The sequence below is a fragment of the Oryzias latipes genome, chromosome 4 (assembly GCF_053564925.1).
Source record: "Oryzias latipes strain Hd-rR chromosome 4, Olatipes_Hd-rR_3.1".
Lineage (NCBI taxonomy): Eukaryota > Metazoa > Chordata > Actinopteri > Beloniformes > Adrianichthyidae > Oryzias > Oryzias latipes.
In genome coordinates, this window is record NC_136240.1 from 21,963,859 (window position 1) to 21,991,774 (window position 27,916).

At 42.0% G+C, this 27,916-nt stretch overlaps 1 protein-coding gene across 5 annotated transcripts in view; it reads right to left on the reverse strand.

Annotated features, from left to right (window-relative positions):
• The window catches only part of LOC144991910 (complement factor H-like), a 245,652-nt gene that overhangs the window by 37,395 nt on the left and 180,341 nt on the right, over positions 1 to 27,916 (reverse strand). For 4 of the 5 annotated variants that reach the window (XM_078946123.1, XM_078946122.1, XM_078946119.1 and 1 more), the window contains 8 exons: positions 3,420 to 3,593; positions 2,937 to 3,101; positions 2,512 to 2,685; positions 2,243 to 2,428; positions 1,964 to 2,128; positions 1,604 to 1,783; positions 1,272 to 1,457; positions 395 to 568 (listed from right to left, as the gene is read on the reverse strand). In XM_078946123.1, coding sequence (XP_078802249.1) covers positions 395 to 568; positions 1,272 to 1,457; positions 1,604 to 1,783; positions 1,964 to 2,128; positions 2,243 to 2,428; positions 2,512 to 2,685; positions 2,937 to 3,101; positions 3,420 to 3,593 — 1,404 coding nt within the window. The remainder of the gene's footprint in view (positions 1 to 394; positions 569 to 1,271; positions 1,458 to 1,603; positions 1,784 to 1,963; positions 2,129 to 2,242; positions 2,429 to 2,511; positions 2,686 to 2,936; positions 3,102 to 3,419; positions 3,594 to 27,916) is intronic. The other variant, XM_078946121.1, reaches the window with a different exon arrangement.

The following is a 27,916-nucleotide window of genomic DNA, read 5'->3' on the forward strand; positions in this document are numbered from 1 at the left end:
TCTTGAAATATCAAAGGTTTTTATACCATGTCCAAGGTATTTAACTATTTTACGCTGTTTGGCAGCAGAGACATCCTTTTTCTTTCCCATATTGCTTGAACATGTTGGTCTTCCTAACAATGTTAAATGCCATCCTTTAGTAGGTTTTCCTTAAATGGAATGTGATGTTTTATAGTGCTTTCTAAATTAATGAATTTTTTCAGTTAATTTTTTTAATAATGTACATTTTTGTTACCACTAGAACAGTGACGTTTTTAGCATTTTCATGTTGTTTACTCCTTAATAATACACTTGTGATGTGAATTTGATTATCATTAGAAATATTATTATGCTTGTTTTGAAAAACAAGAGCTGAGGATCCTAAAAAAAAAAAAGATTATGAAGTTGAACTTACTGATGCATCTTACACGTCCAGTCCATTGTCCATTCCTGCAGGTTAGTGGCCCTCCTTCCATTATATAGTAACTTGGACAAACATATTCAACTGTCTCACCCTCTTGGTATTCAGGTTTAGTTCTCATTATATCTCCATCTTCAATTGGGGGTGGAGGTGAACATAGACGTTTATCTACAAGAATGTGGGAAATTTAAAAAGATTTTTCAGTAATGTTTATCCGCTGTAAATAAAAATTCATACTTAATTTTGATGTTTGGACTAATTCAAGGTTTCATTTCACAATCTAGGAGAAGGCTACAAGTTAAAAAGAGTACTCGTGAGACACACATGTAAAGATTAGGGTTAGTTATATTGCTGTGTGTATTTAGACAAACAGGCATTACTGTTTGTTTGATAAGATAAATCCCGTGGATGTTTTTTTCTTCAAATTCAGAATTTTGACTTTTGTAAAAATGGATTGACATAAAAAGAAACAAAGAAACCAACCTAGCTAAAACGTCATTGAAAAAGAAATTGGTTTAATGTGAAAATCTGGGTCAGATAATGTTTTTAACAAACGGTTTAATTGAAAGACAGAGTACAGTATGAAAACACTAAAATTTGATATTTTATTTCTTGATGGTAAGTGTCTAGCAAAAAGTAATTGGGCCCCACTTTTACTCTATGTTATAACCTGCTCTAAATCGTTCTTGCAATTTACCAATCTATAGGCTGACAGAACTGTAGACAGCTGAGATGTTTTCCCCTTTTTTGGCCTGTTCATTTTAACTAATTAACATTTCATTGCCTGTTAAAAGTTGTAGTAAACAAGGAGCTCTATTATGAAAAATAAATCACATTAAACACATGAAAGTGCACAGAGAAGATCATTTACCTCCACATCTTGGAGGTTGATCACTCCAATCTCCACTTTCCAAACATTCAATCTCTGCATTCCCTTGAAGGAATTTTCCTCGTTGACTGCATTCAAACCTTAACTTTTTTCCCTTCTTAGCTCTTCCTCCCTCTACAGGTGTCATCAGGCGTAGGATTTGCGGTATGTTTGGCATCTCACAAGTTTCTGTAATAAAGAACACACATTTATTGATTTTTAATGATATATATCAAGGAAATAGTAAAGCATTGTAAAAAGTGATTTGCCATTCTAAGTCATCAGAACTATGCAACCCAAATCCATTTTTTCTCACAACATTGAAACAAACATACTGGTGCATGTTGGGAAGGCTGAACTCCAAAGTCCTGTGTCTAAACATTCGATTTCATTAGCCCCTTCAAGTTCAAACTCAGAGAGGCAGTATAAACTTAATTTTCTTCCTGATTTCACTTTGAAGGTGGTTGGAGAGCTTCTTAGACCTGGGCCCAGTTTTGGAACGTTACAAGGACGACCTGCAGTGATTGAAAAAAATAAATAAAAAAAGAAAAGAATTCCAACCATTCAATTAAAAATGTCACTTTACAGTTATTGTTTATTGTTTTGTAATGCTGCCATAAAATAATGGGTATTAACATGATCAACAGTGCTACAGTCCAAATGTGTGTATGGATAAATATAATAAAAATGCTTACCTGGACATTGAATCGTTTTATTCCACTTGCCTTCATCACAAGTTGCAGTGCCCTGATTATCCTCATCGTAAGTACACGTATAGTCAATAGTTTCTCCATTCATGTAGCTTTCTTTTATTGACTGCTGGACATTCAAATTGTCATCCTTAAGCTCATCACAAAATGCTGCAGAAACATGTTAGAATCAGTTACTGTTTTAAACATCCCTCTGATGAACTGAAGGCATTTAAGTTCAACATTCGTAAGCCAATTTAATAGATGGCTTTGATGTAAACGTACGGGTGCAGGAAATTCTCTTCTCCTCCCATTGTCCATTAAGACAGGTGATGCTCTTGTCTTGTCCCAACCTGTAATTGTCACGGCATTTGTAAATTACTTGTGAACCAGAAACGTATTCCCTCTGATAAGGTGTTTCAATGACTGCATTCTGAACTTTTGGTGGTGGCTCACAAGGTTCAGAAATGCCTGGAAAAAAAACAATAAAATGTCAAAGAATTATAAAATATTTCACGCAAGAAAAAAAGAAAACCCCAATAGGATAAACTCACGTGTACAAATGTTTGTATAGTTCCTTTCATCCAGATCCCATTCTCCATTGTCACAAGTAATTTCATTAACTTCTGTCTGATATCCTTCGTTGCAATTAATTGTTGCACGTTGGTTGTCTTTAGATTCCACTCTCCCATTAGAAATATCAGGAGTTTCTCCACATTCAGTCATTTCTAAATGTAAAATTAAAATAAAGCAACTATTTAAATAAACTACAAGATAATCTTTCTCCACAACAAAACAGTTCTGAATGAAAAACAATCAAGGATAGAGAAACAAAGTAAAAACTAAAATACCAGACATTGAAAATTTTCAATTTCATTCAAAATGAAAATTAATTTTTAAATATTGTACAAGAAATTTCTGCAAGAAAGATGTCTTTACTCTGAAAACAACCAATGAGAAGAGAATATAAACTCTTTACCTATACATTTTTGAAGTTCTGACCACACCCCTTTATTACATTTGGCCACACCCCACCAGGCTTTAGAGAATAGCTTGTAGTTTTGATTGCAGGAGTAGTACACTGTGTTGTCATATGGCCCAACAGCAAATCCGTTTGGAATTACTGGCTTTACACAGCGCATTTCTGCAAAAAAACACAAAAAAGTTTAGACGGCAGCAGCTTGTTTGATCTTTTTATTTACTTCAAAACACTGCAATTCACCCCACACAAACACACACGTGCACACACACACGTAGTATATATGTATGTATATGGAGGTGTAGTTAATATGCTAATCTTTTAGACAAATTAACCAAGTACAAAGAAATATTTTTTAAAATTGAAACTCTCATAGAATTGTTTTAGCTCAACGTTAAAGAACAAGAGGTCAGTCAAGGTTTAATACATTTTGTTTTACAAAGCATACAACTTTAAAGTTAAACAAATGTTGTGTATTCTTACCCAAACAGCTTTTAATTCCACTCCAAGAACCTCGTTCACAAGTTATAGTAACTGAGATTCTATCATTTGCAGGAACGCATTCATATGTGAGTCTATCTCCATTGTTGTAAGAAGTCTTCTCTCTTGAAGTTATTCGTTCACCATGTTCAAAATCAGGTCTACTGCATGTTGTTCCTAGAGGATAGAAATGAGACATTTATTTACAGATGTGACATAAATTTTAAAATTTCCTTGTACTATTGAATATAAAAAAGCGGAAAAAAACGTAGATTAAAAAATACATTTAAAAAATAAGTCTTTTGTGGGTTGGTCTCCTGTAAAAATAAAATGAATTCAATTACAGGTGTCCCTGGTTTATCGGGGGAGTAATGTTCAAAAAATAACCTATAATAGGTGAAATCTGTAAAGTAGGATTAAAGATGTTTCAAGGCTGTAAAACCCCTCACTACACACTTTTCTCAGATAGACATCAACATTTTCACTCTTTCTTGTTTAAACTCTCAAAGTTCTAACAGTCGTAGAAAAATAAATGCTGTATCACACAATGACAAAAAAGATCTGCCTTCAATCAAATATTTATGCAAAATTTGAAAACAGCACAGAGGAGGTCAACAGCCCATCAGGACGGGGAACATATTGCACTGTAAAAACAAAACAAAAAACAAAGCAAAAAATAAACAAGCAAACAAACAAACAAAAAAAAGAAAAAGAAATTACAAGAAACAGTGCAAGGGACCACTGTATATAATTATTCAGATCCATTTGAAAAATTACTTGTAAGCATAAATATGTATAAAATGAGTACATAAAAAAGGTAATAAATGCACATAAACTATAGTTCTGTATTAACTGTGTAATGGATTTACTTTACGTAGCAAAAACATAAATTGGAATTTCAATTAAAATTAAAGCTACAAGTAGCATTTAGCGGGCCCGAGCACGTGCGACCGCATGGCACGAGCGACCGCCCCGTGAGCAACGCCCTGCTCGAGCCATTCTCGTCGTTTTTTCTTGTCCATTCTGGAGCTCCAAGCTATTGTTAATACGACAGCAGCCTGGGGGGGGGGGGGGGGGGGGGCTGTAATCTGTTGCCTTAAGGGACAAAGACTTTTGCATATAGCATGAAAAAAATTCAAGCAATGATGATAATTGCTATCACTGTCCCTAAGGATGAGAACAATAGAACTCATTCAATTTCCACTACAATGTCTAGATGAGTGTCAGCTATGTCTGATAACTTGGCCAATTAGCTGGACCGGGATCTTGCAAAGTGCAGGTGGTTAACGTCCAGTGTGATGAGTCTGTGGACGGCAACAGTACAGCATAGCTTTTGGTTTCCACAAGAGAAGAACTCCTGACACATCTGCCCTAACAGACAATTACAAGAGGAGTTGAAATGTATAACACGGTGAAGGAGTTTTTGTGCAGAAAAAGGTACAATTAGAAAAGCTGGTAGCAGTGACTGCAGATGGGACTCCTGCTATGATCAATAGACAAACAGGTTTCATCACTCACTGTAAAGCTGACCCAGACTTTCCAAAATGTCTGCATTACTGCTGCGTCATTCACCAGCAGGCCTTATGTGCAGAAGTGATTGGCTCTGGACATATAATGACTCTTATTCTGAAAATCGTAAACAACCTCAGCTGCAAAGCTAAACAGCACAGGATTTTTAAGGTGCTATTGGAGGAGATGTCTGTTGAATATGGTGAATATGAACATTGTGAATCTGAACTTGCATTCTTGACTGACATTACTGGAAAACTAAACCACTTGATCTGCGAGCTGCAAGACAATGGCAAAACTATTTTTTTTTGACCAGCCTGCCTGAGCCAGTGTTTTTCTTGTGGGGATCTTTTCTGCCAGGGCTTGTCAGCTTGGTCAGTGGATGTTGCTGCAGTTGTCTACCTTGCTGGGACAGCTGGAGTTAAACACAGCAGCTCACGGCTCTGAAGTGGACTCCGTTGCTGTCCCAGTCTGGATGGGCACTGTGGCGATGTTCCAATGGCCAGGCTGGCTCCTGGTATAAAGAGATTCCCAAATACCATTTCATAACCGCAGAGCCAAGGATGTGTTTACATGTTTAGGTCAAAAATGTGATGGACAGCTTCATGTTGTCTAAACATGCCACCCTGTTATTAATCCAGTTGATATGGTTCTCCATCTGTGTCTAGGTGATAGAAAAGCATTTTTTTTTATATTTAGAGCTCTAAGCAAACAAACAGTTGTCTATATAAAAGAGCTTTTACAATTGTGCACTTTTAGCAGGTCTCTGAGTTCATGTGACCAATGTATGGTGGATTTTCACAGACCTTGTTTAAAACTGAAGGTGAGAGAGACTTAGAGAAATGGCTTCATTGTTCTGGAGTTCTTTGTTTCATCCACAGAAGAGTAGAATTGGTGATTGATTTTGAAAAGCTGCTGAAAAAAGTATCTTTTTCAAATTGCAATTTCTAACTTGGGTTTTACATTTTGTGTTCCATTTTTTGTGCTTTAATTGGGAAGCATTTGTTATTTGTTTGGTGTTTTTAAGGTTCTGCAAATATACACATCATTTTTTAGAGACATTTGTTATCAGTTGTGTTTGTTGATTTGTAGTTTAATTTCATTGGATGTATAGATGTCGTGTGGGGGGGAGGCTCGAGAGCAGGTAGGACCCAGGCGCAGAGACGGGAGGCAAACGGGTTCAGGGCAAGTGGGTTTATTTAACTAACAAAAAGCGCTGCAGAGCAGGATGACAAAACTAAAAACAAAAACTTACTGTGGCATGGCAAGGGACATGGACGCCAGACAAGAAGACGTGATCAACATGAGCAGAAGTTAATGGACCAGCACAGGAGGAAGGCAGAGACAAGACTTATACACAGACAGGGCAGACAAGACACAGGTGAACACGATTAGGGCAGATGGGGACCAAAGGAAGTAAAACTCAAGAAACATGACAAGACAGGAAACCTTTCAAAATAAAACAGGAAACAGAACCAAACAAGACAGAACAAGAACTAAAGCGGAAAAAAAGACAACAAACTGAAACCATGACAATAGAAAGGAAAAGAAGTTCAAACATTGATTATAAAAAAGGATATAAGAGATAAAAAAAAAAAAGAAAAAGGAAAAGAAAAAAAATAAAATATTGATTTAATTGCATTTTGAATGAATAAAAAACAATGATTAATAGAATCAGAATCAGAATCAGGAATCAGAAAAAGTTTTATTGCCAGGTTCAGTAGAGCGCACTTTACAAAACGAGGAATTTGACTTGGTGTATAGTGCAATTAAGAATAAGTTAAAAATTAAGTTAACAACAACAACACACTATATACAGTAGAGTAAGGTGAATTAAAGTGGGAGCACAGATGGGCTGGGATGGTGGGGCCTGTAAGTGGCACCGACAGTCCTTTGGTGGGCGGGGGGGGGAGGGGGGGTCACCTGGGGGAGTTGGGGTTCTGTTCAGCAGGCTGGCTGCAGTGGGGAAGAAGCTGTTCTTGTGGCGCGAGGTCCTGGTCCTTATGGACCGGAGCCTCTTGCCAGAAGGGAGGGGCAGAAAGAGATTATGTCCTGGATGAGAGGGGTTGGCTACAATCCTGGCTGCCCGCCTCCAGGTCCTGGAGATGTGCAGCTCCTGGAGAGACGGGAGGTGGCAGCCGATCACCTTCTCTGCTGAGTGGATGACGCGTTGCAGCTTGGCCTTGTCTCTGGCCGTGGCCGCAGCGAACCAGACTGTGATGGAGGACGTGAGGGTGGATTCGATGATGGCGGTGTAAAAGTCTACCAGCATCTTTTCAGGGAGGTGAAACTTCTTCAGCTGCCTCAGGAAGTACATCCTCTGCTGGACCTTCTTAGTGATGGAGCTGATGTTCTGCTCCCACTTGAGGTCCTGGCTGATGATGGTTCCCAGGAAGCAGAAGGACTCCACAGAGGTCACCGGGGAGTCACAGAGGATGACAGGGGGGAGGGGGGCTGGGGCCTTCCTGAAGTCCACTGTCATCTCCACTGTCTTCAGAGCATTAAGCTCCAGGTTGTTAGCGCTGCACTATGACACCAGCCTGGCTATTTCACTCCTGTAGGCCGACTCATCTCCGTCAGAGATGAGGCCGATGAGTGTGGTGTCGTCAGCAAACTTCAGGAGTTTGACAGACAGGTGACCAGCTGTGCAGCTGTTTGTGTACAGGGAGAGTAACAGGGGTGAAAGGACACAGCCCTGGGGGGATCCGGTGCTTGTGGTCCGAGTATCTGAGACGAGCTTCCCCAGCCTCACATACTGCTGTCTGTCCGTCAGGAAGTCTGTGATCCACCTGCAGGTGGAGTCAGGCACATTCATCTTGGAGAGTTTTTAATACTAAAGATGTATGAAAGACATACCGAAAAAATATGTCTTTCAGTGTTTAACTGGCTGTCTTTGGATTATGCATGCCTGAATAATGGCCATTCTTACTCCTCATCTCTCTGTTCACTGCTTGCTAATTTACATAGCAGGGGTCCCAGCAGGAGGGGGCGGGGTTGTAACACGACTCCTTCAGCAGAGCCAGGCTGAGAGAGGCTTTGACATGTAAGATGTTAGATGTTAGAATGCCAGATGTTAGAATGACCAGTTCATTTTATATCTATGAAAATATTCAGGGAGCTATGGGACATGTTCAGCTTTAGGTCTGTGAAAATTGGTGTCGATTGTTGAAACATAAGTTACCATAAAAAAATGTTTGTTTGGAGTCTAGACAGATTTAACACAGGTTTTTGGATGAAAAGGATTTTTTATAAATCATCTGTTACACTTTTAAGTCTGAAAAAAATATGGAAGGCAGCAAACACAGATCCCTACCGTTTTTAAATTTTTTGTGCTGATATTTGAAAGATAAGTTATGCAAAAAAATAGGTGTTTGCAGTTTTGCCTAAAAAGACGTTTTCGGACCTTTTTGGATGTAATGCTCTCTAAGATGTCACCTGTAACTTCAATCATTCTGAATTTTTTTAGGAAGCAGTAGCACATAAATGCCTATGAAAGTTGAATTCTTGGTGCTGATAACCTAAACAGAATTTATGCTAAAAATCTTTGTTCAGTCCAAAATTTCATTAAAAAAATCAAGTGATGAAGTTTCTCGTAGACCCTATAGTGTTACATATCAAAGCTGGAGGTTATTAAAGGCATCTAATTCTGAAATCTCAGCTTCCTGAGACAAACGGCTGATTTATAATAAATTTCTATTATTTGGGTGCACATAATCGACCACTTCCTGTTACGCAGGCACCGTCAGGTGTACACCCATGAAACTTTACATGATGAGAGAGGACCCTTCTGAGTATCTCCAGTTTTAATTTCATGCACATCAGACAAAGCAAAGAGAAAATACAGGGCAGAATGTGCCCAATGCAATAACTAGGTGGCGCTATAGAGCTCGTCCAAGATTGTCATATCCATGGGTTCAGAATAGAAGCTTCATCATATCCATTGAATTTCAGTGAGATTGGACAAGGAATGTGCACGTGAGAGCAACTTTTGTGTGCATAGCGAGATGCCCAACTTTGCCGCTCTGTCACGACCACACCCCCGCATTGAAAGTTATGGTTTTTTGTCAGAGTAAACTTCAATGGCTTTTCAACAGGTGGACGTCATTTTCAGGTGTGTCGGCTCATCCTACTCGGAGCAGTGATGCTCCAAGTCAAACATGTCATTTCCTCTTGCCAGCAGGTGGCGCTACACTTTTTCCAGATTCTTTCACTGCAGATGTGTTCAGAGTCAGACTACAATCATGCATATCAATTTTTGATCAGATTGGATTATGCATGGCTGAGTAATGGCCATTTTTCTTTTCATGGCGTGTTTTCGAAACAACGTTGAATTTCTACGCGCCGCCACGGTCACAAACTTCTGTAAAAACTTAAAAGCTTTGCAATTTAACATCGGACATGTGTCTAGTTTACAAAACCAAAGTTTGGAGTCATTATTCACAAATCTCTAGGAGGAGTTCGTTCTAGAAGGAGGCCTGCAAATGTCCAAAATAGAGCAAAAATGACATATTGACATCAATATAGCAGACTTCCTGTGCGACTGACAGCTTGGTACCTACAGACTTTTTTGTAGGTTTCCATCTGATGAACATGCCCTGAAAAAATCAAGCTTGTACGTTAAAGCGTATGCGGGGCGTCGGGACAAAAGTCAGTGTAGGTGGCGCTGTCGAGCCATTTTTGCGCACCCATGCCAATTTCTCATAAAATACGAAATTTTTCGCGACCCCTGATGTGTGTGCCAAATTTGGTGAGTTTTGGGGTATGTTAAAGGCCTCAAAAATGCGATTCTTCCGGCAGAAGAAAAATAATAATAATTAAAGCTACAAGTAGCATTTAGCGGGCCCGAGCACGTGCGACCGCATGGCACGAGCGACCGCCCCGTGAGCAACGCCCTGCTCGAGCCATTCTCGTCGTTTTTTCTTGTCCATTCTGGAGCTCCAAGCTATTGTTAATACGACAGCAGCCTGGGGGGGGGGGGGGGGGGGGGCTGTAATCTGTTGCCTTAAGGGACAAAGACTTTTGCATATAGCATGAAAAAAATTCAAGCAATGATGATAATTGCTATCACTGTCCCTAAGGATGAGAACAATAGAACTCATTCAATTTCCACTACAATGTCTAGATGAGTGTCAGCTATGTCTGATAACTTGGCCAATTAGCTGGACCGGGATCTTGCAAAGTGCAGGTGGTTAACGTCCAGTGTAATGAGTCTGTGGACGGCAACAGTACAGCATAGCTTTTGGTTTCCACAAGAGAAGAACTCCTGACACATCTGCCCTAACAGACAACTACAAGAGGAGTTGAAATGTATAACACGGTGAAGGAGTTTTTGTGCAGAAAAAGGTACAATTAGAAAAGCTGGTAGCAGTGACTGCAGATGGGACTCCTGCTATGATCAATAGACAAACAGGTTTCATCACTCACTGTAAAGCTGACCCAGACTTTCCAAAATGTCTGCATTACTGCTGCGTCATTCACCAGCAGGCCTTATGTGCAGAAGTGATTGGCTCTGGACATATAATGACTCTTATTCTGAAAATCGTAAACAACCTCAGCTGCAAAGCAAAACAGCACAGGATTTTTAAGGTGCTATTGGAGGAGATGTCTGTTGAATATGGTGAATATGAACATTGTGAATCTGAACTTGCATTCTTGACTGACTTCTTCCACTTTCGGCTTCTCCCATCAGGGGTCGCCACAGCGAACAAGTCGCATGGTAAATTTGGCAATGTTTTACGCCGGATGCCCTTCCTGACGCAACCTTCTCAAACCGGGCTTGGAACCGGCAGAGGTAGAGAAGGGAACAGGGAGCAGCCCGGAGTCGAACCCAGGTTTCACGGATGGAAGGCGCCGCAAACCAGCACGAGCTAAACTGGCATTCTTGACTGACATTACTGGAAAACTAAACCACTTGATCTGCGAGCCTCAAGACAATGGCAAAACTATTTTTTTTGACCAGCCTGCCTTAGCCAGTGTTTTTCTTGTGGGGATCTTTTCTGCCAGGGCTTGTCAGCTTGGTCAGTGGATGTTGCTGCAGTTGTCTCCCTTGCTGGGACAGCTGGAGTTAAACACAGCAGCTCACGGCTCTGAAGTGGACCCCGTTGCTGTCCCAGTCTGGATGGGCACTGTGGCGATGTTCCAATGGCCAGGCTGGCTCCTGGTATAAAGAGATTCCCAAATACCATTTCCTAACCACAGAGCCAAGGATGTGTTTACATGTTTAGGTCAAAAATGTGATGGACAGCTTCATGTTGTCTAAACATGCCACCCTGTTATTAATCCAGTTGATATGGTTCTCCATCTGTGTCTAGGTGATAGAAAAGCATTTTTTTTTATATTTACAGCTCTAAGCAAACAAACAGTTGTCTATATAAAAGAGCTTTTACAATTGTGCACTTTTAGCAGGTCTCTGAGTTCATGTGACCAATGTATGGTGGATTTTCACAGACCTTGTTTAAAACTGAAGGTGAGAGAGACTTAGAGAAATGGCTTCATTGTTCTGGAGTTCTTTGTTTCATCCACAGAAGAGTAGAATTGGTGATTGATTTTGAAAAGCTGCTGAAAAAAGTATCTTTTTCAAATTGCAATTTCTAACTTGGGTTTTACATTTTGTGTTCCATTTTTTGTGCTTTATTTGGGAAGCATTTGTTATTTGTTTGGTGTTTTTAAGGTTCTGCAAATATACACATCATTTTTTAGAGACATTTGTTATCAGTTGTGTTTGTTGATTTGTAGTTTAATTTCATTGGATGTATAGATGTCGTGTGGGGGGGAGGCTCGAGAGCAGGTAGGACCCAGGCGCAGAGACGGGAGGCAAACGGGTTCAGGGCAAGTGGGTTTATTTAACTAACAAAAAGCGCTGCAGAGCAGGATGACAAAACTAAAAACAAAAACTTACTGTGGCATGGCAAGGGACATGGACGCCAGACAAGAAGACGTGATCAACATGAGCAGAAGTTAATGGACCAGCACAGGAGGAAGGCAGAGACAAGACTTATATACAGACAGGGCAGACAAGACACAGGTGAACACGATTAGGGCAGATGGGGACCAAAGGAAGTAAAACTCAAGAAACATGACAAGACAGGAAACCTTTCAAAATAAAACAGGAAACAGAACCAAACAAGACAGAACAAGAACTAAAGCGAAAAAAAAGACAACAAACTGAAACCATGACAATAGAAAGGAAAAGAAGTTCAAACATTGATTATAAAAAAGGATATAAGAGATAAAAAAAAGAAAAAGGAAAAGAAAAAAGATAAAATATTGATTTAATTGCATTTTGAATGAATAAAAAACAATGATTAATAGAATCAGAAATCAGAAAAAGTTTTATTGCCAGGTTCAGTAGAGCGCACTTTACAAAACGAGGAATTTGACTTAGTGTATAGTGCAATTAAGAATAAGTTAAAAATTAAGTTAACAACAACAACACACTATATACAGTAGAGTAAGGTGAATTAAAGTGGGAGCACAGATGGGCTGGGATGGTGGGGCCTGTAAGTGGCACCGACAGTCCTTTGGTGGGCGGGGGTGGGTGGGGGAGGGGGGGTCACCTGGGGGAGTTGGGGTTCTGTTCAGCAGGCTGGCTGCAGTGGGGAAGAAGCTGTTCTTGTGGCGCGAGGTCCTGGTCCTGATGGACCGGAGCCTCTTGCCAGAAGGGAGGGGCCGAAAGAGATTATGTCCTGGATGAGAGGGGTTGGCTACAATCCTGGCTGCCCGCCTCCAGGTCCTGGAGATGTGCAGCTCCTGGAGAGACGGGAGGTGGCAGCCGATCACCTTCTCTGCTGAGTGGATGACGCGTTGCAGCTTGGCCTTGTCTCTGGCCGTGGCCGCAGCGAACCAAACTGTGATGGAGGACGTGAGGGTGGATTCGATGATGGCGGTGTAAAAGTCTACCAGCATCTTTTCAGGGAGGTGAAACTTCTTCAGCTGCCTCAGGAAGTACATCCTCTGCTGGACCTTCTTAGTGATGGAGCTGATGTTCTGCTCCCACTTGAGGTCCTGGCTGATGATGGTTCCCAGGAAGCAGAAGGACTCCACAGAGGTCACCGGGGAGTCACAGAGGATGACAGGGGGGAGGGGGGCTGGGGCCTTCCTGAAGTCCACTGTCATCTCCACTGTCTTCAGAGCATTAAGCTCCAGGTTGTTAGCGCTGCACTATGACACCAGCCTGGCTATTTCACTCCTGTAGGCCGACTCATCTCCGTCAGAGATGAGGCCGATGAGTGTGGTGTCGTCAGCAAACTTCAGGAGTTTGACAGACAGGTGACCAGCTGTGCAGCTGTTTGTGTACAGGGAGAGTAACAGGGGTGAAAGGACACAGCCCTGGGGGGATCCGGTGCTTGTGGTCCGAGTATCTGAGACGAGCTTCCCCAGCCTCACATACTGCTGTCTGTCCGTCAGGAAGTCTGTGATCCACCTGCAGGTGGAGTCAGGCACATTCATCTTGGAGAGTTTTTAATACTAAGTCTAGACAGATTTAACACAGGTTTTTGGATGAAAAAGGATTTTTTATAAATCATCTGTTACACTTTTAAGTCTGAAAAAAATATGGAAGGCAGCAAACACAGATCCCTACCGTTTTTAATTTTTTTGTGCTGATATTTGAAAGATAAGTTATGCAAAAAAATAGGTGTTTGCAGTTTTGCCTAAAAAGACGTTTTCGGACCTTTTTGGATGAAATGTTGTCTAAAAGTTCACCTGTAACTTCAATCATTCTGAATTTTTTTAGGAAAACTAAACCACTTCAACTGTGATCTGCAAGGCAATGGTAAAACTATATTTTTTATGGAACAGCCTGCAGTGTTTCTTGTGGGGATCTTTTCTGCCAGGGCTTGCCGGCTTGGTCGGTGGTTGTTGCTGTTACCAATCCAGTTGATATGGTTCTCCATCTGTGTCTAAGTGATATAATCAGAATCAGAATCGTTTATTGTCATTGTACATGGGGATACAATGAAATTGCAGCAGCCTTGGAGTGAAGGAGTTACATAAAATAAAAATAAAAATAGAATAGAAAAAGAAATACTGTATTTACAACTCTTAACAAAAAATGAACAATATGGACAGAAACTGTTAAATATTAAATATTTGTGAATAAAATAGAATGGAATTACATGAGTTGCTGTGAGCACAGCTTAATAAATATCAAATTATTGCACAGTGACCCGGTTAGACAGTCAGGATATTGCACGCATTGTAGTAAAATTAGAGTGAGGTGTGGTTGGTGGACGTATGTGCATTCCGTATGATAATTGCCTGTGGAAAAAAGCTGTTTCTTAGTCTGTTTGTCCTGGTTCTGATGGACCTGTACCTCCTTCCAGAGGGCAGCAGTTCAAACAGAGGGAAAGCAGAATGGGTGGAGTTAGTGGTGATGCTAGTCACTCTGCTGATGCAGCGAGACTGGTAAATGTCCTTCAGTGAGGGGAGGGGGCAGCCGATGATCCTCTGCGCTGTCTTTACCACTCCCTGGAGGCTCTGCCGTTCTGCTTCAGTGCAGTGGGAAAACCACACTTTGATGCCATAGGACAGAATGCTCTCAATGGTTGAGCGGTAGAACGTTACCAGCAGCTCCTGGCTGACGTCGTTCCTCCTAAGTTTTCTCAGGAAGTGCAGGCGTTGCTGGGCCTTCCTGATGACAGTCATGGTGTTGTTAGACCATGTGAGGTCAGCAGAGATGGTGGTGCCCAGGAGGGTGAAGCTGTGGACCCTCTCCACACAGTTTCCATCGATGTAGAGTGGGGGTGGATCTGTTCTGTTTTTTCTGAAGTCCAGGATGATCTCCTTGGTCTTGGTGGTGTTCAGGATGAGGTTATTAGCCTGACACCACCTTGAGAGTTTCAGGACTTCGTCTCTGTAGGCCGTCTCGTCGTCCCCAGAGATCAGCCCCACCACAGTAGTGTCGTCTGCAAACTTCACCACGGTGTTGCTGGTGTGGGCTGGTCTGCAGTCTGCTGTGTACAGTGTATACAGCAGAGGACTCAGCACACATCCCTGTGTGGAGCCTGTGCTCAGCGTCCGGGTGGAGGAGAGGTGGGGGTCAAGTTTGACTGTCTGTGGTCTGTTTGTCAGGAAGTCCTTGATCCACGAGCAGGTGAGTGGGTGGAGTCCTAGTTCAGACAGTTTGTTGACCAGAATGTCAGGAATGATTGTGTTAAAGGCTGAGCTATAGTCCACAAAGAGCATCCTGGCGTAGGTGTCTCTGTGTTCCAGGTGGCTCAGCGCAGTGTGGAGGGTGATGGAAATGGCATCATCCGTTGATCTGTTTGCTTTGTAAGCAAACTGGTGGGGGACGAAGATTGGAGGGAGGGAGTCTTTGATGTGTCCCAGGAGCAGCCGCTCCAGACACTTTGTGATGACAGCAGTGAGTGCAACTGGGCGGAAGTCCGTGAGGAAGGCTGTGGATGAGGACTTTTTGGGTATCGGGATGATAGTGGATGACTTCAGGCAAGCAGGGATGAAAGCCTGAGCTAGCGACAGGTTGAAGATTTTTGTGAAGACCTGGGAGAGTTGATCGGCGCAGGCCCGCAGAACCTTTCCGGGAACTCCATCAGGTCCCGCCGCTTTCCTGGGGTTTACCCTGCTGAACATCCGTGCCATCCGTGCCACGTCCATAAAGGCATTGTTTTTATATTTAGAGCTCTAAGCAACCAAACAGTTGTCTATATAAAAGAGCTTTTACAATTGTGCACTTTTAGCAGGCTGAAAAAATTATCTTTTTAAAATTGCCATTTCAAATTTGGGTTTTAAATTTTGTGTTCCATTTTTCTGTGCTTGTATTGGAAGGATTTGTTATTATTTTGTTTAAAAGTGCTACATATTGTATATACACATAATTTATTTAGAGAAATTTGCTATACGTTGTGTTTTTTGGTTTTGTAGTTTAATTTCATTGGATTTATATTAAGGAAAAGAAGTTGCAGCATTGATTAAAAAAGGATAAAAGAGACATTTACTGTCTAAGTCTTATGTTACATCTGTAGAACTGTACTGAGAGTTGGGTTTTGTTTTGGAGCACATTCATATGTTTTGTTTGTAAAAAAAAAAGATAAAATATTAGGTTAATTGCATTTTACATGACTAGAAAAGCAATGATTATTCATAAAAATCTATGAAAGACATACAAAACAAATGAAAAAGCAGTCTGCCCTCCCTCTTGTGTCTAAACTCTTGTCACCTCACTTCTGGGTTAGTTAGCATATGAATAGGCAGCTGGTGTGTGTGTGTGTGGGGGGGGGGGGGGGGGGGATGAAATTTGACTCCAGCAACAGGGATGATTGAGGAGCAGGCTGCAGCATGAGGAAAAGACTTAAGCATGTAAGAGGAAATGACATCCTACAGTTGACCAGTTCATTTTATATCTGTAAAGAATATTCAAGAAGCATTTAGACATGTTCAGCTATATGCGTGTGAAACTTGGTGTGGATATTTGAAGCATAAGTAATTTTAAAACACACTTGTTTGGAGTCCAGACGGAAAAAGCACAGGTTTTGGGATGAATCAGGATTTTTTTAAAATCATCTGTTTCACCTGGACTTCTGAAAAAAATATGGAAGGCAGCAAACACAGATCCCTACATTTGAAAAAATAAATGGTGTTGATATATGATGATTAAGTTATGAAAAAAAATAGGTGTTTGTAGTTTTGCCTAAAAAGACGTTTTCGGACCTTTTTGGATGTAATGCTCTCTAAGATGTCACCTGTAACTTCAATCATTCTGAATTTTTTTAGGAAGCAGTAGCACATAAATGCCTATGAAAGTTGAATTCTTGGTGCTGATAACCTAAACAGAATTTATGCTAAAAATCTTTGTTCAGTCCAAAATTTCATTAAAGAAATCAAGTGATGAAGTTTCTCGTAGACCCTATAGTGTTACATATCAAAGCTGGAGGTTATTAAAGGCATCTAATTCTGAAATCTCAGCTTCCTTAGACAAACGGCTGATTTATAATAAATTTCTATTATTTGGGTGCACATAATCGACCACTTCCTGTTACGCAGGCACCGTCAGGTGTACACCCATGAAACTTTACATGATGAGAGAGGACCCTTCTGAGTATCTCCAGTTTTAATTTCATGCACATCGGACAAAGCAAAGAGAAAATACAGGGCAGAATGTGCCAAATGCAATAACTAGGTGGCGCTATAGAGCTCGTCCAAGATTGTCATATCCATGGGTTCAGAATAGAAGCTTCATCATATCCATTGAATTTCAGTGAGATTGGACAAGGAATGTGCACGTGAGAGCAACTTTTGTGTGCATAGCGAGATGCCCAACTTTGCCGCTCTGTCACGACCACACCCCCGCATTGAAAGTTATGGTTTTTTGTCAGAGTAAACTTCAATGGCTTTTCAACAGGTGGACGTCATTTTCAGGTGTGTCGGCTCATCCTACTCGGAGCAGTGATGCTCCAAGTCAAACATGTCATTTCCTCTTGCCAGCAGGTGGCGCTACACTTTTTCCAGATTCTTTCACTGCAGATGTGTTCAGAGTCAGACTACAATCATGCATATCAATTTTTGATCAGATTGGATTATGCATGGCTGAGTTATGGCCATTTTTCTTTTCATGGCGTGTTTTCGAAACAACGTCGAATTTCTACGCGCCGCCACGGTCACAAACTTCTGTAAAAACTTAAAAGCTTTGCAATTTAACATCGGACATGTGTCTAGTTTACAAAACCAAAGTTTGGAGTCATTACTCACAAATCTCTAGGAGGAGTTCGTTCTAGAAGGAGGCCTGCAAATGTCCAAAATAGAGCAAAAATGACATATTGACACCAATATAGCAGACTTCCTGTGCGACTGACAGCTTGGTACCTACAGACTTTTTTGTAGGTTTCCATCTGATGAACATGCCCTGAAAAAATCAAGCTTGTACGTTAAAGCGTATGCGGGGCGTCGGGACAAAAGTCAGTGTAGGTGGCGCTGTCGAGCCATTTTTGCGCACCCATGCCAATTTCTCATAAAATACGAAATTTTTCGCGACCCCTGATGTGTGTGCCAAATTTGGTGAGTTTTGGGGTATGTTAAAGGCCTCAAAAATGCGATTCTTCCGGCAGAAGAAAAATAATAATAATAATAATTAAAGCTACAAGTAGCATTTAGCGGGCCCGAGCACGTGCGACCGCATGGCACGAGCGACCGCCCCATGAGCAACGCCCTGCTCGAGCCATTCTCGTCGTTTTTTCTTGTCCATTCTGGAGCTCCAAGCTATTGTTAATACAACAGCAGCCTGGGGGGGGGGGGGGGGCTGTAATCTGTTGCCTTAAGGGACAAAGACTTTTGCATATAGCATGAAAAAAATTCAAGCAATGATGATAATTGCTATCACTGTCCCTAAGGATGAGAACAATAGAACTCATTCAATTTCCACTACAATGTCTAGATGAGTGTCAGCTATGTCTGATAACTTGGCCAATTAGCTGGACCGGGATCTTGCAAAGTGCAGGTGGTTAACGTCCAGTGTGATGAGTCTGTGGACGGCAACAGTACAGCATAGCTTTTGGTTTCCACAAGAGAAGAACTCCTGACACATCTGCCCTAACAGACAACTACAAGAGGAGTTGAAATGTATAACACGGTGAAGGAGTTTTTGTGCAGAAAAAGGTACAATTAGAAAAGCTGGTAGCAGTGACTGCAGATGGGACTCCTGCTATGATCAATAGACAAACAGGTTTCATCACTCACTGTAAAGCTGACCCAGACTTTCCAAAATGTCTGCATTACTGCTGCGTCATTCACCAGCAGGCCTTATGTGCAGAAGTGATTGGCTCTGGACATATAATGACTCTTATTCTGAAAATCGTAAACAACCTCAGCTGCAAAGCAAAACAGCACAGGATTTTTAAGGTGCTGTTGAATATGGTGAATATGAACATTGTGAATCTGAACTTGCATTCTTGACTGACATTACTGGAAAACTAAACCACTTGATCTGCGAGCTGCAAGACAATGGCAAAACTATTTTTTTTTGACCAGCCTGCCTGAGCCAGTGTTTTTCTTGTGGGGATCTTTTCTGCCAGGGCTTGTCAGCTTGGTCAGTGGATGTTGCTGCAGTTGTCTCCCTTGCTGGGACAGCTGGAGTTAAACACAGCAGCTCACGGCTCTGAAGTGGACCCCGTTGCTGTCCCAGTCTGGATGGGCACTGTGGCGATGTTCCAATGGCCAGGCTGGCTCCTGGTATAAAGAGATTCCCAAATACCATTTCCTAACCGCAGAGCCAAGGATGTGTTTACATGTTTAGGTCAAAAATGTGATGGACAGCTTCATGTTGTCTAAACATGCCACCCTGTTATTAATCCAGTTGATATGGTTCTCCATCTGTGTCTAGGTGATAGAAAAGCATTTTTTTTATAGTTAGAGCTCTAAGCAAACAAACAGTTGTCTATATAAAAGAGCTTTTACAATTGTGCACTTTTAGCAGGTCTCTGAGTTCATGTGACCAATGTATGGTGGATTTTCACAGACCTTGTTTAAAACTGAAGGTGAGAGAGACTTAGAGAAATGGCTTCATTGTTCTGGAGTTCTTTGTTTCATCCACAGAAGAGTAGAATTGGTGATTGATTTTGAAAAGCTGCTGAAAAAAGTATCTTTTTCAAATTGCAATTTCTAACTTGGGTTTTACATTTTGTGTTCCATTTTTTGTGCTTTAATTGGGAAGCATTTGTTATTTGTTTGGTGTTTTTAAGGTTCTGCAAATATACACATCATTTTTTAGAGACATTTGTTATCAGTTGTGTTTGTTGATTTGTAGTTTAATTTCATTGGATGTATAGATGTCGTGTGGGGGGGAGGCTCGAGAGCAGGTAGGACCCAGGCGCAGAGACGGGAGGCAAACGGGTTCAGGGCAAGTGGGTTTATTTAACTAACAAAAAGCGCTGCAGAGCAGGATGACAAAACTAAAAACAAAAACTTACTGTGGCATGGCAAGGGACATGGACGCCAGACAAGAAGACGTGATCAACATGAGCAGAAGTTAATGGACCAGCACAGGAGGAAGGCAGAGACAAGACTTATATACAGACAGGGCAGACAAGACACAGGTGAACACGATTAGGGCAGATGGGGACCAAAGGAAGTAAAACTCAAGAAACATGACAAGACAGGAAACCTTTCAAAATAAAACAGGAAACAGAACCAAACAAGACAGAACAAGAACTAAAGCGAAAAAAAAGACAACAAACTGAAACCATGACAATAGAAAGGAAAAGAAGTTCAAACATTGATTATAAAAAAGGATATAAGAGATAAAAAAAAAGAAAAAGGAAAAGAAAAAAGATAAAATATTGATTTAATTGCATTTTGAATGAATAAAAAACAATGATTAATAGAATCAGAATCAGAATCAGGAATCAGAAAAAGTTTTATTGCCAGGTTCAGTAGAGCGCACTTTACAAAACGAGGAATTTGACTTGGTGTATAGTGCAATTAAGAATAAGTTAAAAATTAAGTTAACAACAACAACACACTATATACAGTAGAGTAAGGTGAATTAAAGTGGGAGCACAGATGGGCTGGGATGGTGGGGCCTGTAAGTGGCACCGACAGTCCTTTGGTGGGCGGGGGGGGGAGGGGGGGTCACCTGGGGGAGTTGGGGTTCTGTTCAGCAGGCTGGCTGCAGTGGGGAAGAAGCTGTTCTTGTGGCGCGAGGTCCTGGTCCTGATGGACCGGAGCCTCTTGCCAGAAGGGAGGGGCCGAAAGAGATTATGTCCTGGATGAGAGGGGTTGGCTACAATCCTGGCTGCCCGCCTCCAGGTCCTGGAGATGTGCAGCTCCTGGAGAGACGGGAGGTGGCAGCCGATCACCTTCTCTGCTGAGTGGATGACGCGTTGCAGCTTGGCCTTGTCTCTGGCCGTGGCCGCAGCGAACCAGACTGTGATGGAGGACGTGAGGGTGGATTCGATGATGGCGGTGTAAAAGTCTACCAGCATCTTTTCAGGGAGGTGAAACTTCTTCAGCTGCCTCAGGAAGTACATCCTCTGCTGGACCTTCTTAGTGATGGAGCTGATGTTCTGCTCCCACTTGAGGTCCTGGCTGATGATGGTTCCCAGGAAGCAGAAGGACTCCACAGAGGTCACCGGGGAGTCACAGAGGATGACAGGGGGGAGGGGGGCTGGGGCCTTCCTGAAGTCCACTGTCATCTCCACTGTCTTCAGAGCATTAAGCTCCAGGTTGTTAGCGCTGCACTATGACACCAGCCTGGCTATTTCACTCCTGTAGGCCGACTCATCTCCGTCAGAGATGAGGCCGATGAGTGTGGTGTCGTCAGCAAACTTCAGGAGTTTGACAGACAGGTGACCAGCTGTGCAGCTGTTTGTGTACAGGGAGAGTAACAGGGGTGAAAGGACACAGCCCTGGGGGGATCCGGTGCTTGTGGTCCGAGTATCTGAGACGAGCTTCCCCAGCCTCACATACTGCTGTCTGTCCGTCAGGAAGTCTGTGATCCACCTGCAGGTGGAGTCAGGCACATTCATCTTGGAGAGTTTTTAATACTAAAGATGTATGAAAGACATACCGAAAAAATATGTCTTTCAGTGTTTAACTGGCTGTCTTTGGATTATGCATGCCTGAATAATGGCCATTCTTACTCCTCATCTCTCTGTTCACTGCTTGCTAATTTACATAGCAGGGGTCCCAGCAGGAGGGGGCGGGGTTGTAACACGACTCCTTCAGCAGAGCCAGGCTGAGAGAGGCTTTGACATGTAAGATGTTAGATGTTAGAATGCCAGATGTTAGAATGACCAGTTCATTTTATATCTATGAAAATATACAGGGAGCTATGGGACATGTTCAGCTTTAGGTCTGTGAAAATTGGTGTCGATTGTTGAAACATAAGTTACCATAAAAAAATGTTTGTTTGGAGTCTAGACAGATTTAACACAGGTTTTTGGATGAAAAGGATTTTTTATAAATCATCTGTTACACTTTTAAGTCTGAAAAAAATATGGAAGGCAGCAAACACAGATCCCTACCGTTTTTAATTTTTTTGTGCTGATATTTGAAAGATAAGTTATGCAAAAAAATAGGTGTTTGCAGTTTTGCCTAAAAAGACGTTTTCGGACCTTTTTGGATGAAATGATGTCTAAAAGTTCACCTGTAACTTCAATCATTCTGAATTTTTTTAGGAAGCAGTAGCACATAAATGCCTATGAAAGTTGAATTCTTGGTGCTGATGACCTAAACAGAATTTATGCTAAAAATCTTTGTTCAGTCCAAAATTTCATTAAAAAAATCAAGTGATGAAGTTTCTCGTAGACCCTATAGTGTTACATATCAAAGCTGGAGGTTATTAAAGGCATCTAATTCTGAAATCTCAGCTTCCTGAGACAAACGGCTGATTTATAATAAATTTCTATTATTTGGGTGCACATAATCGACCACTTCCTGTTACGCAGGCACCGTCAGGTGTACACCCATGAAACTTTACATGATGAGAGAGGACCCTTCTGAGTATCTCCAGTTTTAATTTCATGCACATCGGACAAAGCAAAGAGAAAATACAGGGCAGAATGTGCCCAATGCAATAACTAGGTGGCGCTATAGAGCTCGTCCAAGATTGTCATATCCATGGGTTCAGAATAGAAGTTTCATCATATCCATTGAATTTCAGTGAGATTGGACAAGGAATGTGCACGTGAGAGCAACTTTTGTGTGCATAGCGAGATGCCCAACTTTGCCGCTCTGTCACGACCACACCCCCGCATTGAAAGTTATGTTTTTTTGTCAGAGTAAACTTCAATGGCTTTTCAACAGGTGGACGTCATTTTCAGGTGTGTCGGCTCATCCTACTCGGAGTAGTGATGCTCCAAGTAAAACATGTCATTTCCTCTTGCCAGCAGGTGGCGCTACACTTTTTCCAGATTTTTTCACTGCAGATGTGTTCAGAGTCAGACTACAATCATGCACATCAATTTTGGATCAGATTGGATTATGCATGGCTGAGTAATGGCCATTTTTCTTTTCATGGCGTGTTTTCGAAACGACCTCCAATTTTGACGCGCCGCCATGGTCACAAACATCCATAAAAACTTAAAAGCTTTGCAATTTAACATCGAACATGTGTCTAGTTTACAAAACCAAAGTTTGGAGTCATTACTCTCAAATCTCTAGGAGGAGTTCGTTCTAGAGCGAGGCCTGCAAATGACCAAAATACAGCAAAAATGACATATTGTCATCAAAATATCAGACTTCCTGTGCGACTGACAGCTTGGTCCCAAGAGACTTTTTTGTAGGTTTCTATCTGATGAACATGCCCTGTTAAAATCAGGTTTGTACTATAAAGCATATGGAGGTGCTCGCGAAAACAAATTTTGCAGGTGGCGCTATCGAGCCATTTTTGTTTACCTATGCCGTTCTCCTATAAAATATGAAATTTTTCGCGACTCCTGATGTGTATACAAAATTTGGTGAGTTTTGGGGTATGTTAAAGGCCTCAAAAAGGCGACTCTTCCGTCGGAAGAAAAAGAATAATAATAATAATAATTAAAGCTACAAGTAGCATTTAGCGGGCCCGAGCACGTGCGACCGCATGGCACGAGCGACCGCCCCGTGAGCAACGCCCTGCTCGAGCCATTCTCGTCGTTTTTTCTTGTCCATTCTGGAGCTCCAAGCTAATGTTAATACGACAGCAGCCTGGGGGGGGGGGGGGGGGGGGGGGGGGGCTGTAATCTGTTGCCTTAAGGGACAAAGACTTTTGCATATAGCATGAAAAAAATTCAAGCAATGATGATAATTGCTATCACTGTCCCTAAGGATGAGAACAATAGAACTCATTCAATTTCCACTACAATGTCTAGATGAGTGTCAGCTATGTCTGATAACTTGGCCAATTAGCTGGACCGGGATCTTGCAAAGTGCAGGTGGTTAACGTCCAGTGTGATGAGTCTGTGGACGGCAACAGTACAGCATAGCTTTTGGTTTCCACAAGAGAAGAACTCCTGACACATCTGCCCTAACAGACAACTACAAGAGGAGTTGAAATGTATAACACGGTGAAGGAGTTTTTGTGCAGAAAAAGGTACAATTAGAAAAGCTGGTAGCAGTGACTGCAGATGGGACTCCTGCTATGATCAATAGACAAACAGGTTTCATCACTCACTGTAAAGCTGACCCAGACTTTCCAAAATGTCTGCATTACTGCTGCGTCATTCACCAGCAGGCCTTATGTGCAGAAGTGATTGGCTCTGGACATATAATGACTCTTATTCTGAAAATCGTAAACAACCTCAGCTGCAAAGCAAAACAGCACAGGATTTTTAAGGTGCTATTGGAGGAGATGTCTGTTGAATATGGTGAATATGAACATTGTGAATCTGAACTTGCATTCTTGACTGACATTACTGGAAAACTAAACCACTTGATCTGTGAGCTGCAAGACAATGGCAAAACTATTTTTTTTTGACCAGCCTGCCTTAGCCAGTGTTTTTCTTGTGGGGATCTTTTCTGCCAGGGCTTGTCAGCTTGGTCAGTGGATGTTGCTGCAGTTGTCTCCCTTGCTGGGACAGCTGGAGTTAAACACAGCAGCTCACGGCTCTGAAGTGGACCCCGTTGCTGTCCCAGTCTGGATGGGCACTGTGGCGATGTTCCAATGGCCAGGCTGGCTCCTGGTATAAAGAGATTCCCAAATGCCATTTCCTAACCGCAGAGCCAAGGATGTGTTTACATGTTTAGGTCAAAAATGTGATGGACAGCTTCATGTTGTCTATTGATGTAAGTTTAAACCTAAACATGCCACCCTGTTATTAATCCAGTTGATATGGTTCTCCATCTGTGTCTAGGTGATAGAAAAGCATTTTTTTTATATTTAGAGCTCTAAGCAAACAAACAGTTGTCTATATAAAAGAGCTTTTACAATTGTGCACTTTTAGCAGGTCTCTGAGTTCATGTGACCAATGTATGGTGGATTTTCACAGACCTTGTTTAAAACTGAAGGTGAGAGAGACTTAGAGAAATGGCTTCATTGTTCTGGAGTTCTTTGTTTCATCCACAGAAGAGTAGAATTGGTGATTGATTTTGAAAAGCTGCTGAAAAAAGTATCTTTTTCAAATTGCAATTTCTAACTTGGGTTTTACATTTTGTGTTCCATTTTTTGTGCTTTATTTGGGAAGCATTTGTTATTTGTTTGGTGTTTTTAAGGTTCTGCAAATATACACATCATTTTTTAGAGACATTTGTTATCAGTTGTGTTTGTTGATTTGTAGTTTAATTTCATTGAATGTATAGATGTCGTGTGGGGGGGAGGCTCGAGAGCAGGTAGGACCCAGGCGCAGAGACGGGAGGCAAACGGGTTCAGGGCAAGTGGGTTTATTTAACTAACAAAAAGCGCTGCAGAGCAGGATGACAAAACTAAAAACAAAAACTTACTGTGGCATGGCAAGGGACATGGACGCCAGACAAGAAGACGTGATCAACATGAGCAGAAGTTAATGGACCAGCACAGGAGGAAGGCAGAGACAAGACTTATATACAGACAGGGCAGACAAGACACAGGTGAACACGATTAGGGCAGATGGGGACCAAAGGAAGTAAAACTCAAGAAACATGACAAGACAGGAAACCTTTCAAAATAAAACAGGAAACAGAACCAAACAAGACAGAACAAGAACTAAAGCGAAAAACAAGACAACAAACTGAAACCATGACAATAGAAAGGAAAAGAAGTTCGAACATTGATTATAAAAAAGGATATAAGAGATAAAAAAAAAAGAAAAAGGAAAAGAAAAAAGATGGGATGGTGGGGCCTGTAAGTGGCACCGACAGTCCTTTGGTGGGCGGGGGGAGGGTCAGCTGGGGGAGTTGGGGTACTGTTCAGCAGGCTGACTGCAGTGGGGAAGAAGCTGTTCTTGTGGCGCGAGGTCCTGGTCCTGATGGACCGGAGCCTCTTGCCAGAAGGGAGGGGCCGAAAGAGATTATGTCCTGGATGAGAGGGGTTGGCTACAATCCTGGCTGCCCGCCTCCAGGTCCTGGAGATGTGCAGCTCCTGGAGAGACGGGAGGTGGCAGCCGATCACCTTCTCTGCTGAGTGGATGACGCGTTGCAGCTTGGCCTTGTCTCTGGCTGTGGCCGCAGCGAACCAGACTGTGATGGAGGACGTGAGGGTGGATTCGATGATGGCGGTGTAAAAGTCTACCAGCATCTTTTCAGGGAGGTGAAACTTCTTCAGCTGCCTCAGGAAGTACATCCTCTGCTGGACCTTCTTAGTGATGGAGCTGATGTTCTGCTCCCACTTGAGGTCCTGGCTGATGATGGTTCCCAGGAAGCAGAAGGACTCCACAGAGGTCACCGGGGAGTCACAGAGGATGACAGGGGGGAGGGGGGCTGGGGCCTTCCTGAAGTCCACTGTCAGCATTAAGCTCTAGGTTGTTAGCGCTGCACTATGACACCAGCCTGGCTATTTCACTCCTGTAGGCCGACTCATCTCCGTCAGAGATGAGGCCGATGAGTGTGGTGTCGTCAGCAAACTTCAGGAGTTTGACAGACAGGTGACCAGCTGTGCAGCTGTTTGTGTACAGGGAGAGTAACAGGGGTGAAAGGACACAGCCCTGGGGGGATCCGGTGCTTGTGGTCCGAGTATCTGAGACGAGCTTCCCCAGCCTCACATACTGCTGTCTGTCCGTCAGGAAGTCTGTGATCCACCTGCAGGTGGAGTCAGGCACATTCATCTGGGAGAGTTTTTAATACTAAAGATGTATGAAAGACATACCGAAAAAATATGTCTTTCAGTGTTTAACTGGCTGTCTTTGGATTATGCATGCCTGAGTAATGGCCATTCTTACTCCTCATCTCTCTGTTCACTGCTTGCTAATTTACATAGGAGATGGGGTCCCAGCAGGAGGGGGCGGGGTTGTAACACGACTCCTTCAGCAGAGCCAGGCTGAGAGAGGCTTTGACATGTAAGATGTTAGATGTTAGAATGCTAGATGTTATAATGACCAGTTCATTTTATATCTATGAAAATATTCAGGGAGCTATGGGACATGTTCAGCTATAGGTTTGTGAAAATTGGTGTCGATTGTTGAAACATAAGTTACCATAAAAAAATGTTTGTTTGGAGTCTAGACAGATTTAACACAGGTTTTTGGATGAAAAAGGATTTTTTATAAATCATCTGTTACACTTTTAAGTCTGAAAAAAATATGGAAGGCAGCAAACACAGATCCCTACCGTTTTTAATTTTTTTGTGTTGATATTTGAAAGATAAGTTATGCAAAAAAATAGGTGTTTGCAGTTTTGCCTAAAAAGACGTTTTCGGACCTTTTTGGATGAAATGCTGTCTAAAAGTTCACCTGTAACTTCAATCATTCTGAATTTTTTTAGGAAAACTAAACCACTTCAACTGTGATCTGCAAGGCAATGGTAAAACTATATTTTTTATGGAACAGCCTGCAGTGTTTCTTGTGGGGATCTTTTCTGCCAGGGCTTGCCGGCTTGGTCGGTGGTTGTTGCTGTTACCAATCCAGTTGATATGGTTCTCCATCTGTGTCTAAGTGATATAATCAGAATCAGAATCGTTTATTGTCATTGTACATGGGGATACAATGAAATTGCAGCAGCCTTGGAGTGAAGGAGTTACATAAAATAAAAATAAAAATAGAATAGAAAAAGAAATACTGTATTTACAACTCTTAACAAAAAATGAACAATATGGACAGAAACTGTTAAATATTAAATATTTGTGAATAAAATAGAATGGAATTACATGAGTTGCTGTGAGCACAGCTTAATAAATATCAAGTTATTGCACAGTGACCCGGTTAGACAGTCAGGATATTGCACGCATTGTAGTAAAATTAGAGTGAGGTGTGGTTGGTGGACGTATGTGCATTCCGTATGATAATTGCCTGTGGAAAAAAGCTGTTTCTTAGTCTGTTTGTCCTGGTTCTGATGGACCTGTACCTCCTTCCAGAGGGCAGCAGTTCAAACAGAGGGAAAGCAGAATGGGTGGAGTTAGTGGTGATGCTAGTCACTCTGCTGAGGCAGCGAGACTGGTA